Source organism: Cupressus sempervirens, chromosome 11, assembly GCF_028749045.1.
Source record: "Cupressus sempervirens isolate cs-2001-9-10 chromosome 11, ASM2874904v1, whole genome shotgun sequence".
In the NCBI taxonomy this organism is placed as follows: Eukaryota; Viridiplantae; Streptophyta; class Pinopsida; order Cupressales; family Cupressaceae; genus Cupressus; species Cupressus sempervirens.
In genome coordinates, this window is record NC_143128.1 from 408,926,028 (window position 1) to 408,943,946 (window position 17,919).

The 17,919-nt window shown below is 38.0% G+C and overlaps 1 protein-coding gene across 2 annotated transcripts in view; it reads left to right on the forward strand.

Annotated features, from left to right (window-relative positions):
• PAA1 (P-type ATP-ase 1) overlaps positions 1-17,919 on the forward strand; it is a 271,870-nt gene that overhangs the window by 161,815 nt on the left and 92,136 nt on the right. For both annotated transcript variants that reach the window (XR_016358675.1, XM_089809766.1), the window contains exon 13: positions 6,364-6,461. Coding sequence is in view for 1 of the 2 variants with exons in the window: in XM_089809766.1 (XP_089665892.1) it covers positions 6,364-6,461 (98 nt within the window). In the remaining variant the exon portion in view is untranslated. The remainder of the gene's footprint in view (positions 1-6,363; positions 6,462-17,919) is intronic.

Sequence of the window (17,919 nt, forward strand, 5' to 3'; positions counted from 1 at the left end):
CCATCTTTTTTTTCATCTTCCTCGACCCTTAACATATTACAGCTCGAAAAGAGCTCGTAATCCTCCATCTACCAGTGGAAAAGGCCGTTCACCAAATCCAAATCATCGTCCGTCGATCCACCTTCCAACCCTAGGACTCCTTCCTCGTTGGGTTCCAATCGCTACTTTCCTTCATCCTCTTCTTCGGAATCTGATGACAGAGCTTCTTCCCCACCATTTGCATGTGTAAATCAATGATAAATTTTTGCCCTTTGCTTTCGAGTGATAGTGTATTCTTCTTCCAATCATGTTTAACTTTTGCTTGTACGAGCCATCCTCGACCCAGAATGGCATCATATCCTCTCCTCTTTAGCGGGATCACAACGAAGTCGAGCAAGAATGGCTGGATTCCAATTGTCACCGGTTGTGCCATTAGGATGCTGAGAGGTTAATGCCGTGTTGGTCTGCTGTCAGCAACTGGAATGTAGGTGGCCACAATGTTGGTTGTCTCAACCTCTTCCAGGTATCCTTGGGTAAGACATTCACGCCAGACCCTCCGTCGAGAATTGTGCCTGTCAGAACATTTCCTAGTAGCCCCATCTCGACGATCGCTGGATGCCGTCCAGATGTGAGGGCTAGCAGCATTGGGTCCTCTCCACCTGCGCCAATTTCCTTCCCTCTTCCTGGTTCTCCTGGTAACTTAGCAGTTGGCGCGATGTTTGTGAGTGCCGATCGGAGCAAAGGCATTGTGAGCAACAGATCACTTATTTTGATGGGTACCTCAATTTGCAGTATCTACTGTATGATGTTTTGTTCCTTGCAGTTCCTAGTCGAGGTACCTGTGGTGTCCCTCAAATGTGCTTTCTCGACCTGTGTTGCTTTCTCAATCTCCGTCTGCACTTCCTCTAGCCTCTTCTTTTCTTTTGCCGGGTCGGGGTACAGTTTTGCTTGTTTCCGTGTGATTGCCAAAACCTCTTCTTCGTCCGTCCCGATGGTGATCAAATTCACTCCTGATTTCGGGAACTTGGCATCTTCATGATCTTCAGATCCGCACCATCTGTAATAATTTTGGTACGTTCGCTGTTGTACAGTCTCGGGCAAAGTGGCCCCACAAATTATATGTGCGACATTGTGCCATGGGGCGGCCGCTTGCGTCGTACTGAATTCGGTTGTGGCTCCCATTATTATTGTTCACATTGTTGTTCTTTTGACCTCACCTATTAATTCTGTACCCTCTGGACGTGGCACCCTCGTTGCTAGTGTTCTCGCTCCCTCTTGCCGCGAAAGCCTCCTGTGTGAAGTATTTGCTGAGGTCCTCTTGTTTTCATGTTGAAGGGTCATTCTTTTGTGGAATGTCCCATGATTTGGCAGATCTCATAGAATTGGTTCTTTGGACAGGACCCTTTTGTGTGACCTTCTAGCGTACATTCCGTGCACCATAGCTTGCTTCCCTTTGTTTCTTTTTGCATGCTCTTAAATTCCTTCATCATTCGGATCATGTCCTTCTAGAGAATGCGAACCTTCTTGGTACTATTTTCATCATCGCTACTATCTTCTCCCGAAGATGCTTCGTCATCTGAATTGGATTAACTACTCTTCTTTTTCTTTTTTGTCTTCTGCTTACTTTCTAAGTTCATTGCTCGATTGTATGCTTCACTGTATGATGATGGCGGCACAATCTTCATCTTCTTCCGCAACTTCGGACGTAGGCCTTCAATGAACCATCTTTTTTGCAGTCCATCTGTCGGCTTATTTTGCATTTTTTTTATTAAGTCTTTTAATTTCTTGGTGTATACTTGGACAGTTTCATTTTTCCCCTACTTTGTGTTGTATATCTCCACTATGATCTCATTATCGTTGCGCAACAATTGAAATTCCGTGATAAACTCCTTTTTAATGTTGTCCCAAGTGGTTAATTTTTGGGGATCTGTATCGGCAAACCAATTGATTGCTACCCCTCTTAGAGTCACTAGAAATTGTCGGACCCATTCGTTTGTATTTGTTATGCCATTCGCCCTCCAAATCGTTTCGCATGTCTTACGGTGTCGGATTGGATCGGTCGTACCATCACCATCAAACTTAGGCAACTTTTCCTTTGGTCTTGCCATCACTACTTGAATTTGTGTATGGGCACTGTTCAACCCTGCAACACTGGCGCTGTTCTACACCCCTACACTGGCGCTTTGCACTCCCACACGGTGGCTTTGCACTCCCACATCGTGGCTTTGCACTTCCACGTTGGCGGTCTGCGCTCCCACACCGTCGTTGTTTTGTACAAGTGTCTTATTTGCAACAATTGCGAACTTTGGTGAAGAAGGATCTTTTGAAGTTGTCCCTTCCAGCAGTGTATCACGGACGAAGAGTTCACTCCACGCTCGTGCTCCCTCGGCACTCTGAGCCGTGTGAGTCAATTCCCTTCCGTCTCGATTCTCTTCCCTCGGTGAATACAAGTTCAAAAATTCCTCTCTTGCTTCTTCCACCAATTCCACCCACGGTCAAGTTTCTTCCAACAATTTCTCAGTGGTTCGGCATCCGTCGGCAATCTGCTGAAACCTCCGTCTGCATTTGGCTTGTTGCGCCAAAATTAAATTTTCTTGGGCCGTGCGTATTCCATCTTTTCCCTTTAGCTTATTTCTATCCTTGTTAAGCTGATTTGGCATTAGTCTTCATTCCTCTGCCTTCATTCCAGGTCCATGGGGCAACGGTGCCAAATGTTTACCGTATGGGGTAAACGGATTAATGCATACAGAAAATGAACAAGAACAACAGTACTTCTTTTATTATTCGTATATGCCAAAGACATTACATTATGCTTACAATGATTACAATGTTTTCCCACGGTGTACATATACTATTCCGAAGAAGCTTCTCGAAGGGGTCTGTCGGCTACATAATAAATAATTACCATCTACATGCTAATCTACCCGTCGGCTACACAATATCTACCGACGACATCAACCCGTTAGCTACACAATATTTACCGATGACATGAACTCGTTGGCTACACAATATTTACCGAGGACATTAATCGTAAGATGGGCTTGGATTATGGAAGTTTTGGCCTTCCTGGCAGGAAGTCATAGTTGGAAATTGGGAAAGATGGTGCTTCCTCATCTGATGCGAAGGGTTCCTTTAAATTCAAATTGAAGGGCAGAAAATGATCTGAGTCATCTCAGATCTCTGATCCAGTTCAAGAATCAGAAGAGGAACTGGAGACAAAATCGAATAAAGAAGATACAAATGAAGAAGGGGAAGTCATGATCATATCTCCCCCAAGGCCTGCACAAACTCATGTGCCGTCCATACATGAAGCACCTTTTTTGGATGAAGTAGATGACAATGTGGATTCATTCTCCACTATTTGCCCTCCTATTCCAGTCTCAGAAGTCAATACAATGGCCCTTCCTATTTCTTCTGCTGCTCCTTTTATCCTCGCAAATGAACAATATGAGCATTTGGGCACTGAGTTTGAGGATTTTCCAACTCTTACAAGTGGTCAAGTTTCCCAACTTGATACATCTTTAACGAGTTTTGAGCTTTTCAGGACAGAGTCATCTCATCATGCTCCCATGAATTCAGCCGTCCAGACTGAATCTTGTTCAGTCACGATGGAGATACAATCAGGATCAATGCCAATGGTCTCCATTGTACCTGCTTCAACAGAAGAAAGTTTCAGCTTGCCTGCATGGTTGAGCAAGATTACAACAAAGAGAAGAAAAATGGTTATACCTCTAGATAAGTTCCTTGTCAAGAAAACCAAATCTAAATCTTTGAAAGATAAGATTGTTTAAAAGATTTTGGTTGATTCAAATAAAACCAAATTTGGAGAAGTTGTTGAGCCACTGGTGGATAAGCTTGCTTAAGAACTTATGTGTTCTGATTACAAGTTCACCAAGGTTGAAATCGGAAAACAATCACGTTTGAGTTGTTTGCAAGATGCTCATGATGCATTAAAAAATGTATCAAAAAGCAATTATGAGTTGTGGGAGAAGTAGAATCAAATCAAACAAGAAGTTACTCGTTTGAACGAAGTTATCTAGCAACAATCTTCTTAGAGTGCAGTTGTTATATCTCAAACATCCAAGGAAAGAAAGCTGATTGAAGTCACTAAGTCTTGGATAGGAGAAATCATCACTGAGGGAGTTCGGGCCATCACAAAGACTATTACTGTTCATAATCGTGTTAAAGAGATGAATGAAATGGAACAAAATTTGATTTCTTCTTTGACTCGAGAAGCTAATAGTTTGAAGGAGATTCTTAATGATTGGGATGAAATTGCCAAATTTGATACAGATGCTAGGTTTCTTGTGATGTTCTTCCGTCATGTGAAATGTTTTTCAGATGTCAGGGACTCATGGGCGACAAAGAGGAAACATTGAGGAAGCTGATTTCAAAGTTGTGGCAGCCCTTGGATATTGCCAAGTGGTAGAAACAGCAGTCACTTGTGATTTGGAACAAATGGGATGTCATGTTCTTGATGAACTTGGTAATCTCATTGCAGTTGAAAGGGCAAGTTTAGAATATACAATCAGGATTAATGCTGATGTAGATTCTGAAGACTTTGGTTCGCACAAAATGTATTAGTTTGTCTTGTATAAATCCTCAACAAAGCACTTGTTAGATTCTCTGGCAAAAAATTCCAAAGTTGTGCAATCAGCATATGTAGATGCAGTGAGAATAGATGCCATATCAAAGACAATGGAGATTGCTGATCTTCCTACAGTGTGTGATATCATCATCAAGTGCAAGGCACTGAGAAACAATCTTTAGGATTGTTGTTTTTGTTTTTATTTCTGTTTGTAGGTTTAAGAGGATGCATTGCATGCAAAGATGTAATTACATGTAATGTGAGATACATGTGTATAAAAGATGTAAAAGATGCAATGCGAGTTGCATGTAACCCTTTAATTTCTCTTCTAGTTAGAGTAGGTCAAAGTTGGTTAAGTTGCTCCCACTTTTTCCTCCATTTTTTTCTTAACTCCTGTGCCTATATAAAGCAGTGCCCTGCTCATTGTAAATCATCTATTATCTTTTACTGTATGTACACTAAAGATTTAATATCAATTGAACTTAAAGTGCTCTCAATCATCAACTAACCACACAAGGTGGTCCTACCATCAACTTGAAGTTTTTTGAGTCAAGCTAAACATCCACAATTACTCCCATTAGCTACTTCAACATCATGAAATGAAATCCTAATCTAAGTGAGCAATGCCAAGAACCATTTAATATCCAAAATGATCATATATATCCACTATGAAGACCACCAATGAATAAAGAAGAATTATGGTAGGAATTTGGCAACAATTCTCCAACATAACTCTCCTAGTCTACTTTGAAACTAGTGAGTTACAAATGAGGAGGCCAATATTGATTGGAAATCAAGGGCCAAGATTAAGCCCTAATTAGGGTTTCTATAACCACCTTCTACAAATACCAAATGCCCATCCAGTTACTATTAAACACGACCTTGTGGGCCAATAGAAAAATTAAATTGATTTCATGGCCGATGGAGAAATTCCAATGCTCAACTAGATAAGGACCAATGGCATGTGGACCAATGAGAAGAGATCCCATTGTAGACAATGCCAACTTCGTCACCTTGAAATGTGTTCCTTATCCTCATCCTCATCCATATTGAACAAATTTGGACATAATCTCATCAAAATTTCACCATGTGATGCTTGGCATGCTTTATTGATTGAGGATATGGCTGCCACCTCAGAATACTTATCGTCCAAACTTGAATACCCTCCTTACTTTGTTGATGAGAAATCATTTGATACTTAATTTGCGACAGTCTCAGCCTAGCCTTCATTTGTTACTAACTCTTCATTGGTGTAGATGGAGGGTTGAAATACCACCAATGCCTTGGTTTTCTAGGATGGCTCCTTTGATTCTTGATTTTTTCTAATGTCTTGATATCTTGATAATTGCTAGTAGTGATCTCTTGATGCCTTAGTTATTATGAGACTTCAAATGAAAAGAAAAAGCATTCAGAATCAGTAAATAATCCCAATTTGTATTTGGCACGCCAACCTGCAATCCTAGTTTTGATTTGTTCTGGTATTCCTTCCAATTCAGTCTATCACATGAATTGCATATTGTTACTCAATAAAGAAAAAAATTATTGTCTCATAGAAGTTGGTATGATTTAATGATCTTTGTCGTTCAGTATGACAGATTTCTGAGCTAATTGCCACAGCTTTATATAATGTCAGATTATGAACATCTAATTTTGCTCCCAAAAAATATAAGAATCTATAGCATTTTAAGGATAAACATTGGCAGAACATCTATTTCCATATGACCTATTGTTTGGTAGTACACTCTTGTTAGAAATAATAGCTAATAAATTGTTTTGTGGAATGAATGTTTCTACAGGTAAAGGATGGAACATTTGAGCAAGAACCTGGATCTGGTGCAAAAGCAGTCGTGGAAGAAAAAAGGGTTTCAGTTGGCACATTAGAGTGGCTTCGCAGGTACATCTCATGATTTAATTAGGATCTATAAAATTGAAAATTATGGTTGTAGTGAACTCATGATAGTGAACTCATGAAAAGAGTCAAGTCAAAATACCAGTTATCCTTGCTTTCCTTGGAAAACTATCAGGGGTAGATTTTCCACTTATGAAATGGACGTTTAGAGATTGATGTTGGATCCTATCTTGTCTTGCATTTGTTAAGCAATCTTAAACCAAATATTCAAACACATTTCAATGAGTGTAGAATAGAGCTTTGGAGAGGAGGGAAATGGGGATGGTTACAAGGATGAGATTTTTGTTTCCTGAATGTTAAGAAACAATGATGTGTTAGTGTTTAATACGCATCTTTCAATGTGACACAAAATATAATAGATGTTTGGTAGGTTCACTCTTCAAATTAATAGAGAAAATTCATTAAAAACAAAATCTAGCTTAATATGAGCAATATTTATTTGCTACTTACAATCTTTACAGTGTTTTTCTAGGGTGGCTGAAATTCATGTGAATAAAATTTAATGTCTTTTTGGACTCAAAAAGGTTGACATGCACTCTAAATTGTTTTGGAAGTTTATTTTGTGCTTTTTGATTGAAAGAAAACCCTATAACTACACTTTTTAAGTTGTTAAGTTAAAGCAAAGACTGAACAATGCAATTCCACGTAAAGATTGGATAGGTTAACACACACAAAGATGTTATAAGCTAAACATAATATTTGCAGTCAAAGCTATAACTCCTAACCTAACACCAGTTGCAATATAAAGTTTTACTAAGTGCTAAGTGATAATGAACTCACAAAAGTAGTATAATTGAAATTATAATAGCTGTGTATTAGAATCACTCTTTGGAAATGAAATCTAATCCAATTTTCACAATATATACATGCTATTTATAACAGTCCAATATTTTTAAGAGTGATTTATGCTCATGTTGAGTATAAATCAATGTGCTTTCTTTGAATTCATAAAGGGAAAAGGGTTGACATGCACTTCAATGATTAGCAAAATGTTTATTTACGCTTTTGAGTGATCAATTCTACATGTTTACACTATTACAACCAAATGTAAAGATTGAACAATATAGGTATTGATAGATAAATTTACTAAGGTCCAACAAAAGACCACAAGAGAAAAGGCCACAAAAGGCCAGCCCAAAGTAGTGACAACAACCAACACCTAAGGAAAGACAACAACAACAAGAACAACCAAGTAAAAACAGAAAAAGAATGAGGAGGGGGTCCAACAGAAGACCCCAAAGACCCACTACAAAACCAAAGCAGCCGAGGAAAACCTGAGACAAAAGGGTAAGTCTAAGAGGTAAGAGTGTTTGGGCCGCCTCTAAAGCTTCTTGGGACAGGAAGAAGACCACAGCTGGAAAGAGCTCCTTTGGGGTCTGACAAATTTGGAATGACTATAGGGGGGCCAAGTCAGTGCTTGGTACTCTGAGCTGACTGAAGCCCTGAGAAGGAGGATGTAGGTTGATAGAAATTTGTACTAGCAGGGTGTTGATGCTGGAGTGAGTGGTCTTGAAGCCTAATGACCTTCCGAAGATAAAGTGGAAGACACCTCTGCTCATTGAACTTGAAAAAGGTGGAGAAAGATTGGGCCTTCTTGACAAGGCAGTGAAATCTACCTCTGATCTCATAGTAGAGAGGACACCTAAAAATGAAGTGCTCCTCTTTCTTAGCCTTCCCGATGTTGCATAATCAACAAATCATGATTTCTTTATCAAGCTGATGATTTGTCAATGCGAAGTCGGTGAGAGCCCACCTTGAAAGAAGCAAGGGGAATCTAGAGGGAATGCAACTAGTGGTGAATATATAACAAGAGTGGATGATGAGTGTCTTCCCACTCCAAAAAGTGCTCAACATAAATCACTATCTTAGGGTGAAGACCCCTGTGAGGGTTAACATACGTAGTGTGGATGAACTAGCTGTATATGTCTATTCAGATACAGTTGTTCAACTATTGTCTTATCAGGAAAAGGTAGTGAGGGGTATCAAGAGAATAGTAGAAGGGAGGGAGACAATCCATCTCAATTCCAATGGACCCAAGAAGGCTAGAAGCCTTGGTGAACTGACCACGGGCCTGATCAGAAGGGACGATGGCAACAATAGACTCAGAGGAGTAGTATGTAAGGTAGAGGTACATGTGGCACCCCTCATGAGAATCAACAATACCACAAAGGGGATGTAAGAATCAAACTAGATCAAAGATAGCCCTTAGAATTAAGGGGCAAGCCTCAAACTTTGCAAGAGTAAGACTATGTGCAATGGACTGCTTGCACATAATGATGCACCAAAGAAGAAAAATCCAAATCGCTCAACAAAAGCCCAATTAGGCTCTAATAAGGACAAACTGTAAACCACAAAGCCATAAAGAACACAGTTTGATGAGAGAATCCATAAGAGTCATATTGGTCATAGTTTCAAGAAGTCTTGCCGAAAGCACTGTCTCTCAAGAATGGCCAAAGAACCATACCCCTTGTTGATATATTGTTTGAGGCCAAATCTCAATTTGAAGTGAAGGAAGGGGAACTTGACCCTTAAGTATGTGTAAGAAAACAAGATCTCAACCTCCAATCCTTTAAAGGAAAAAGGAATGTGAAAAGTCTTGAGACAGTTGAAGACAATCACATTAGTTTCCCCAAATTAACTATCATGTTCTCTCTATAAATCCAGTGAAGAGGAAGCCAACAAAACATCATCAAAGAAAAATAGAAATTAGAACCTAGTGCAGCTGATCGTTCTTAACATGAGAGTTGTAATAACCCCCACCCGGCTATAACTATGATGAATGCCAACTTTTATCAATAATCAAGGATTTGCCATTTTGTTGAACATTTCACAGGCCAGCTCTAATATCAATACTAACTCCATATCATGTTAAGGAATAATCAACTTGATTTCACCATTGCCCTTAACACAAAATGATTGAACTTGCAAGGTAAACTTAAGAGTGAATACAATTGAATAGCACTACATTCAATTAATAAATCATATATATAAACTTTTCCAGAAATTACTGTTCAATTCATCATAAACTATGGTGAACCTGTTAGTCTTCATTTTGAACAGCTTGCGGCATATGTCCACCATACAATTCTGATATACCTCTGATTTTGTGCAAATTGAATTGATATTGGTAAAACAGTACTTGGAATTAAATACAATAAATTCAATAGCATATAAAGAACCTGTTTTTTTTGTAATGTCCCCTCTTCTGGTATAAGCAATGAATGCTGAAACCTGCAACAAATTGTTAGTACAACATAGAAACTGCATAATAAAACATGTTAGAAGTATTAATTAACTAAATATGAATCTAAATACTATCCCTTCTAACCTCTCCTAATTCCTTTAGAAGAAACTCTTCGCAAATCACCTAACCCTCTAGTGAGACTTATTTCTCGACTAGGCAATCGTCATATGAAGGTGTCTTCCTGGGGCCTCTTGGGATCTCTGATCATGCACTTAATAACACTACTTGGTAGAGATTCCACCTCTAACCAAGATTCTTATCTCTGACATATGCATATGTATGACCACTACAAAATATATATATATATATCGTCTCTAAGGATTCTTAACAAATCCTCCCCTGGGTTCCTATTTGGAACCTTAACAATCATTTGAATGCCCTCGGAATTCTGAGTTTTCCTTTATTGAAAACTCAACATTCAAATTGACTATCCTTTACCAAGATTCTGCTTGGTCTCTATGAATCTTAACCTAGTTTGTTAGTGACAACTCTCGGACACTGTCTTTTTTAATGGCTCTAAGCACAGGTTGGATCGTCTGTATTATAATGATATAGGCTTCGAGTGTTTCTTGATCACTGGATGGCCTTGAGAACTTGGAACTATCGATATGAGAAGACTAAATATCTTCCTTATCACTTCGTCTCTAACCAGTGATGGATTACTGTGATATGTTTTCTCTGTTCTTGGAATGATGGGGAGTTTGTCTACGTTGTGAGTGTAGAAGTCGAAGTCCTGATGCGTGGATATGTTTGATTATTAACTTCTGTTCTGAATAAGTATGAAGGCACTGTGCAACTACTTCCGCTCCTCCAAATGATGGTATTGAGTCCGTGCTTGGTGATTATTCACCCCTGTTTTGGCTCACTCAAACAGTGTTTGATGTCGAACGTTGATGAGGGTAGTGACATGTAGATGAATGCTCACTTCAAGTGCATATATGAAAATGTTATTCGATGGTTTGGGCATCCTTTACGATCCCTCTTCCTCTTCTCTGTTCTGCCTCCACATTTCATACTCCTCCGTATATGTATGGATGTCTTCGATAGGAGCAGTCATGTCTCTTGGTCAGGCTTGATTTTGGGTCTATTAGTTTTGTATAGTTTGTGAATGTTTTGATAATATTCAGTAATTTAATATTTCATATTAATAGTAGCTTATATCTTATTAAATTTTAAACATTTAATAATATTCTATATTGATAGTATTAAATATAGTTTATTGATTTATTTGCTTAAGTATTAATCTGTTCAATTTCTTAATGCAAAGATAATAATATAAAAGAAAATGGTTTCTATTCACTTAGGAATATATGGATATATATATTATTATTTTTGGATTATTACAGTCCCTCCATCCTGAATTTGCTTGTGCTCAAGAAATTTAACATTCTCTTCTCTTTCCCAAGTAACATCTTCATTTGGTAGACCCTTCCTTTTTTTCAAGAAATTCTCTCACTACTCTATTTCTCAATGTCTTTTCTCTAGCATCAAGGATGGCTTTTGGCTTTATGGTGAGTTGTCCTTCGTTGTCAAGAGGTGGTAATTCTATGCATGGTACTACCTGTTCTCCCAAAACCTTCTTGAGTCTAGATACATGAAATACATTATGAATCTGGCTATTGGTTGGAAGTTCTAATTCATAAGCTACTTCATCAACCCTTTTGATTACTTTATATGGCCCATAAAATCGGGGTCTGAGTGTTTCTGTCCCATTCTTCTTAATGGATGTTTGTTTGTACAGTTGCAATCGTAAGAACACAAAATCTCCTTCTGCAAAAAGATCGTTCCACTCTATTCTTGTCTACATAGATCTTTTGTTGGTTTTGCGCATGGTGCAAATTTTCTTTTAATTTTCTCATGATGTCAATATTTTTTTGGATAAATTCTTGTACGCAGGGTACCCTACTTTCCGTGATGACTAACCCTTCGAATGTAGGGACTTCATATCCATATAATGCTTTGAAAGGACTCATTCCTATAGACATATGATAGGTTGTATTATAGCAATGCTTGCCTAGGTGTAGCCCCTTGATCCATGCAGTTTGATGTCCGGTGACGTAATTTCTTAGGTATCCTTTTATCCACTTATTTACGATTTCTGTCTGACCATCAGTTTGTTGCTGATAGTTGGTGCTAGGTGTGAGTGAGGTTCCCGCTAATTTGAAAAGCTCTTGCCACAATTTGCTAAGGAATTTGCTGTCTCAGTCACTCACTATGTTTTGGGGTAGCCCATGGAGGGGAAAAACATCTTAAAAAAATATTTCAGCTAGTTGAGGTGCCTTATATTCTGTAGAGATTGGAAAGAAATGAGCAAATTTTGTTAGTCTATCCACAATTACGTAGATGCTATCTTTCCCTTGGACCTTCGGTAATCCAGTTATGAAATCCATAGATAAGCTTTCCCACATTTGATTCGGAATAGGTAAAGGTTGTAGTAATCCTGTCGGGATTGTTCAACCTTATTTTGCTGACAAATCATACATTCTTGTACATATTTTGGAATGTCCTTTAATCCCATCCACAAGTATCTCTCCCTTATGTGTTTATATGTTTTGTAATATCCCAGATAACCTGTGAGGGGATTATCATGATATTCCTTCATAATTATTTCTTTCATTTTGGATTTTGGGGGCAAGTAGATCCTCCCTTTGTAGAAGATGATATCATTTGAAACTTTGAAATCATCATTAGGTACCTTCCCTTCCAATACTCTAGTTGCAAATTGAGCTTTGACATAATCTGCTGTTATCTCATCCTTCCAATTCTCAGAGATGCTAGAAATAGAGTTAATGTGGTGCCTTCTTGACAAGCCATCTGCTGCTCCATTATTCATGCCTTTAACATATTTGATATCAAAATCATAGGCCTGAATTTTGCTCACCTATTTCTGCTGTCTGTCATTTACATCTTTCTGATTTAGGAAGAAGCGCAGACTATGATGATCTGTTTTGACTATGAATTTTCCATAAACTAAATATTGCTGGAATTTGGTCAAGCCATGCATTATTGGCAACATTTCTTTGTCATAAATAAAATAATATGAAACGCAGGCCTGGTAATTAAATCTCAGGCCAGAAGGAAGGAAGATTGCAGCCCTTAGAAAATTGATGCAAGTCTCCAATGAATACAATTCCTGCCACAGAAAGGGACATAGTCTCCTTGAGCATGCACATTCGTCCTCAATCCAGAATGCAGGTATCGAACATTAACTGCAGCAAATTAAAATCTCTAAACCCAATCAGATTCTTCAATGTTACTTGATTCTCAAGAACAATCAATTCACACAAATTCAACCACTTATTAATCACAGGAGAAACAATAAAGAAGTGTGGGAAAATTGTTGCACATCAGCAACAATTTACAATGCAATCCGAGAACAGTTTCCAGAACTCGAAAACCCTCAAGTGAATTATCAAAGAAAAATAATATTCAAGGATTCAATTCCTCTAGCAATAATGATATTTCCCAACCACAGATAAATACAGTAGGAGATTCAACCAAAACAATCAAATCACTTTACTTCAGCAGTGATTCAAGACAATTTCAGAAACTAATTCACAATAATTCAGCTGTGCATTACAAAACACTTCTCAGCTCCAAACTTGCAGATTTTGTAGGTTAGGAGCAGTTGAAATGGAATGACATTTACTCTGAGAATGCGTGCCATACGATAACATCTGATCTCTCTATGATGTCATCTTGAAGGTGGACAACATGCATAGCTTATTTCAAGGGGACAAGATAAAGCAGACTGCTGGTTTTTTGGTTAAGATCCATATCAAAAGATTAGAAATGAAAGGAATTTGGAAATTATCTAGTGCGGTTGTTCTTCGGTCCCTTAAACTGCTCTGGTCTCATGGATGCCATTAAAAGCATTCATTTCATTTCATCAAACCCTTATATTTCAACAAGGTCACAAAAACATCAAACTCGAAAACTCTTTACAAGCAACAAAAGTAAATAATCAATCGGATAATCGGATGCTTTTTCCTTCACAATGGGATCATATTTATAAGCCCCAAATGACACTTAATTTCCCAAATGCAACTTCACTTAAGAAGCTTCACCAACACAATATTGTTTTATAATATTAAATATAATAAAGTGCCATAATATTAAAGTAACTTTAATAACTAATTAATAAAATGAACCCAACCAATTAAAACCTTCATTCAATGTAGGTGATGACCTACTGCTAGCACCACCAACTAGATTGCCAAATATGGAAAATGACCAAATTTGACTTACTAAAAATAGGAAGTTCTCACCTTAGATGCTCAAATCATACTGTCATCTCACGAGTACAGATGAACTGACCAGCCAAATGCAAAGAACTGCTAAAACTGGGGACATTAAAAGAATGCTTCTGAAGAAACCCCTTCAACTCATCAATGTAGATTCTAAATAAAGTAGGGGAGAGGGGGCAGCCCCATTTAACACCATGGCGCTCCTTATGAAATCAAATAAAAAAACCTCTAGGTGTCCTAAGATGGCCCCAACCTCTCCTAATGTCTCGTGATAGATGCAAGGAGAATCTCTAATATGACAATGTCACGAAGTCTCTAAAATAAGGCCATCCTTAGAGCAAAGTCAAAAGTTTTGTAGAAATCCACAAAGTAGTAGTAAACCTTTGAGGCACGATGCTGCGCCCCTTCAATAATAACCTAGGGAGCCAAAATATGATCTGTAGTTTGATAATCCAGCCCAAAACCAGCATGCCCTCTAGTACAAATGTTGTCCTGGTCCAACTCCCACGAAAGGATACTCTGTAGGATAATGGCATAAAGTTTAGAGAAAGTGTGGCCAACCACGTTAATCTTGTAATTGTTGGAATTAAAAGTTGGGTCCAATTTATGAACCGGATGAATAATGTAGTGCAACTAAGAGGGGGAACACATGACCACATGGTTGAATAGGTCTGATAAGTAGGAGCCCAGGACAGTGAAGCCGTGGTTGAAGAACTCAACCTGAAACCCCTCCTCATTGGCTATCCTACAATTGTTATTGGTTGTCATTGCTTATTTGGTGTTCATGTGAGTGAACATATGACAATGAGTGGGGGAGGTGGCACAAATGAGGGGGCTGGTTAGGGATACCATAGGGTGGTGAGGCATGGGAAACCACTATGTTTGAACTCTTCAAGGAGTTGGGAGCTACAGGGGAAAGGGGGGTGCCAAAAGGATTTAGGGGAATGAATGAAAGACGAATGAAGAGCCCTTCTATACTAGGAGATGAAGAGGTGTTTCTTGTGATAGATGAGATAGCAGTAAGAGGCTTTCACCCTAGTGTAGGAGAGGTGGTGATGGATGAAAGCGTAGCACAGGATCCAAGGGTGGGCTTTACTCTCCTTGTACCATTTGTTCATCGGGAAAGTGTTCTTATGCCTGGAATGAGGGAACTAGGATGGGGTGGTTATAAAGGAAGGATAGAAGGGAAGCTTCCCAAATAGAATTTGAAAGAAGGTCAAACATTGCAGTGGTACATTCTAGAGGGAAAAAAGAGGGACTTAGGGGGGGAGTTATTTTAGGTGGTGGATATAAAGTTTGCAGTTGTCATCGTCAAAGAAAAATGAGGTATGGGGGTGAAGAGTCGTTGGGTTAGGTGGAGTGGGGGAAAGACAACTTGGGTGGAGAGATGAAGGAAACCATGATTTACAACAGAGATAGGGGTGGCAGAGAAGTGGCCAATGAAAGGGATGAACGACTAGCTAGGAAGAGGATAATAAAAATGCTTGCACCACCATTGAGTTGGCCATACTTAGTGAAAGCTCTTGAAGCATCATCAAAAGATCTGTAAAGTCCCAAGACATGATTTGTTTCCCTGATGTACATGGTATCTGTGTCCCTAATGCTTAGGCAGATGTAGAACCCAAGGCTAGAGAAATATATTCAAAGGTAATGTGTTCTTGATTAGAAGTTTGAGGCTAAAGAAATATATCCTGAAAATTGTGTGTTGTTAATTCATGTTTAGGAGATTCTTCTCGAACTCATGCTAATAATGAAACTAAGTCTTTTGCTAGTTTTTTTTTTTTTGTATTGTCGTGAGACACTGAGTTTCAATTGTACAAGTCTCTTGTATCTTTCCCTAAAGTAGCAAGCCCTAGTTTTGCAACTCTGGGCAGCGTACCCAATTAGTGTAGTGGAAATCTTTCATATAGTGAGCTAGATTCTCACCATGGTTTTTCACATTCTTGGATTTCTAACGTAAATCTGGTGTTCTTGTAGTGATTATGCTTTTCACATTATTGATTCATATGTGATAATTGCGGAGGGTGATTTGTAGTTTATCAAGATTTGAATTGAAATTCACCTCTCCAAAGCCTTTTCCTTTGAGATATTGGTGACTAGTGGAGTAGAATGAACTTGGAAAATCCTATCAATAGTCTTTGGATCTAGACTTATGACAGTGTTCTTGTAATGACCCCAAAATAAACACACACACATATATATATAATGTGTTAAATAAATAAAAATAATTATCTTTGATTATCTTGCCCAAGTCATTGAATAAGAGTATATTATTGGAATATAATATTGAGGTGAATAGATAAATATATATATATTAATAATAAATAAACAAATATTGAAGTTAATAGATAAAAAAAAGAAAAGAAAAGTAAGTATTAATAAATAAACTAATCATATTATAATAAAGCTAATAGAAATGATAGTCTTGAATATTAATTTAAACATTAAAAATCAAGTTATTAAGCAAAGGACATGATGGTCAAAGGTCATGATGGAATAAACCGAAATCATCGCCTATATATGGAGGTTGATAGACAGAAGGGGAGGAAAAGATAGAGAAATTCAAACACGCCTATATTGTTGGCTGCAAGAATAGAAGAGGAGCACGCCATCAATAATCTGTGGAAGTAAACCCCACAGGACATCTAAGATCTCTTTATTGACACCAAGGAAAAATTCTAGTCAACAATCGTAGGAAGAATAAGAAGCAATTAGGAGAATACATACACCCAAACACTACATAATACCAATCCCCCTTTAAGCTACTAAGAAATGATAGAGAAGGAGATGATTGTGATTCACATCAATTATTGCGTAGATTCCTACAAATAAACGGAGGAAGGAGAGTCGCTACGTTAGACAATGATAAAAAGAGGAGGAAGATGTTGTATGTAACAATAAAAAACATCGGCACCACACTACCAAATATCCATCGCGGACAGTGCTTCCCTAGTCACCAGTGATGGGATTTGGATAACCTTTCAGTTCAACCTACCAAATAATAACCATATTCTAGCATAGAGGTATTCCAATTAAATAAAAGAAGAAGACGATTCAACACTACTAAAATCACAAGCCGTGACAAATAGAGATAGAGAAATAAATATAAGAGGAATAAGATTATGAGTGATTCATATAAACATTATTTATAGAATGATAATAATTTTAGAAATAAATATCATTCTATATTATTAGGATTTGCTTCAAGAGATCCAGATAATCTTGGTTAAAAGTATTCATGAGGAGTTCTTTTAGTGAACTCATAGAGATTAGAGGACATTCTTTATGAATGTCGAGATTCCAAAGGTAGAATATAGAGAGAGGTTTATAGAGAACCTCTTAGGGGCAATGTATATCATAGTGGTCAAACATATGCATATGTCAGAGATAAGAGGCTTGGTTAAAGGTGAGATCTCTACCAAGTATTGTTATAAGAGATCCCAAAGAGGCCTAACGAAGACGCTCTTTATATGATAATTACCTAATTGATAAATAGTTCTCACCAGAGGGTTAAGTGGTTTGAGAAGGGTCTCTTTCGAAGGGCTAGGAAGGGTAGCTTGGGTAGTATTTAGTTTAATATTTACTTAATCCAATATTTCTAATGTGTTTCACATACAATTTTCTATATTATACTGGCGAATGGTTGCAAGTCACAACATTCAAACCTAATCTAGAAGAGGGGACGTTATAGTTCCTGTGTTGATCTTTGATGGTTCTAGACGAATGGTTAAAGTTCCTGGCACATTCAGACATGAACTCTGGTTCTAGAGCAGCCAAGGGGAAAGTATAGACCATGTGTGTGCTACCCTGCTTAATGTAAAACATGTCTTCTGACACTGCAACATCTACTCTTCTTAGAAAATCTTCTCTGCCGATGTTTGAGATTTAGTATCCTTATTCTCTTCACAATATGAAGTAACCTTGGAAGGAGGAATAAAGTTGTGATACTAAT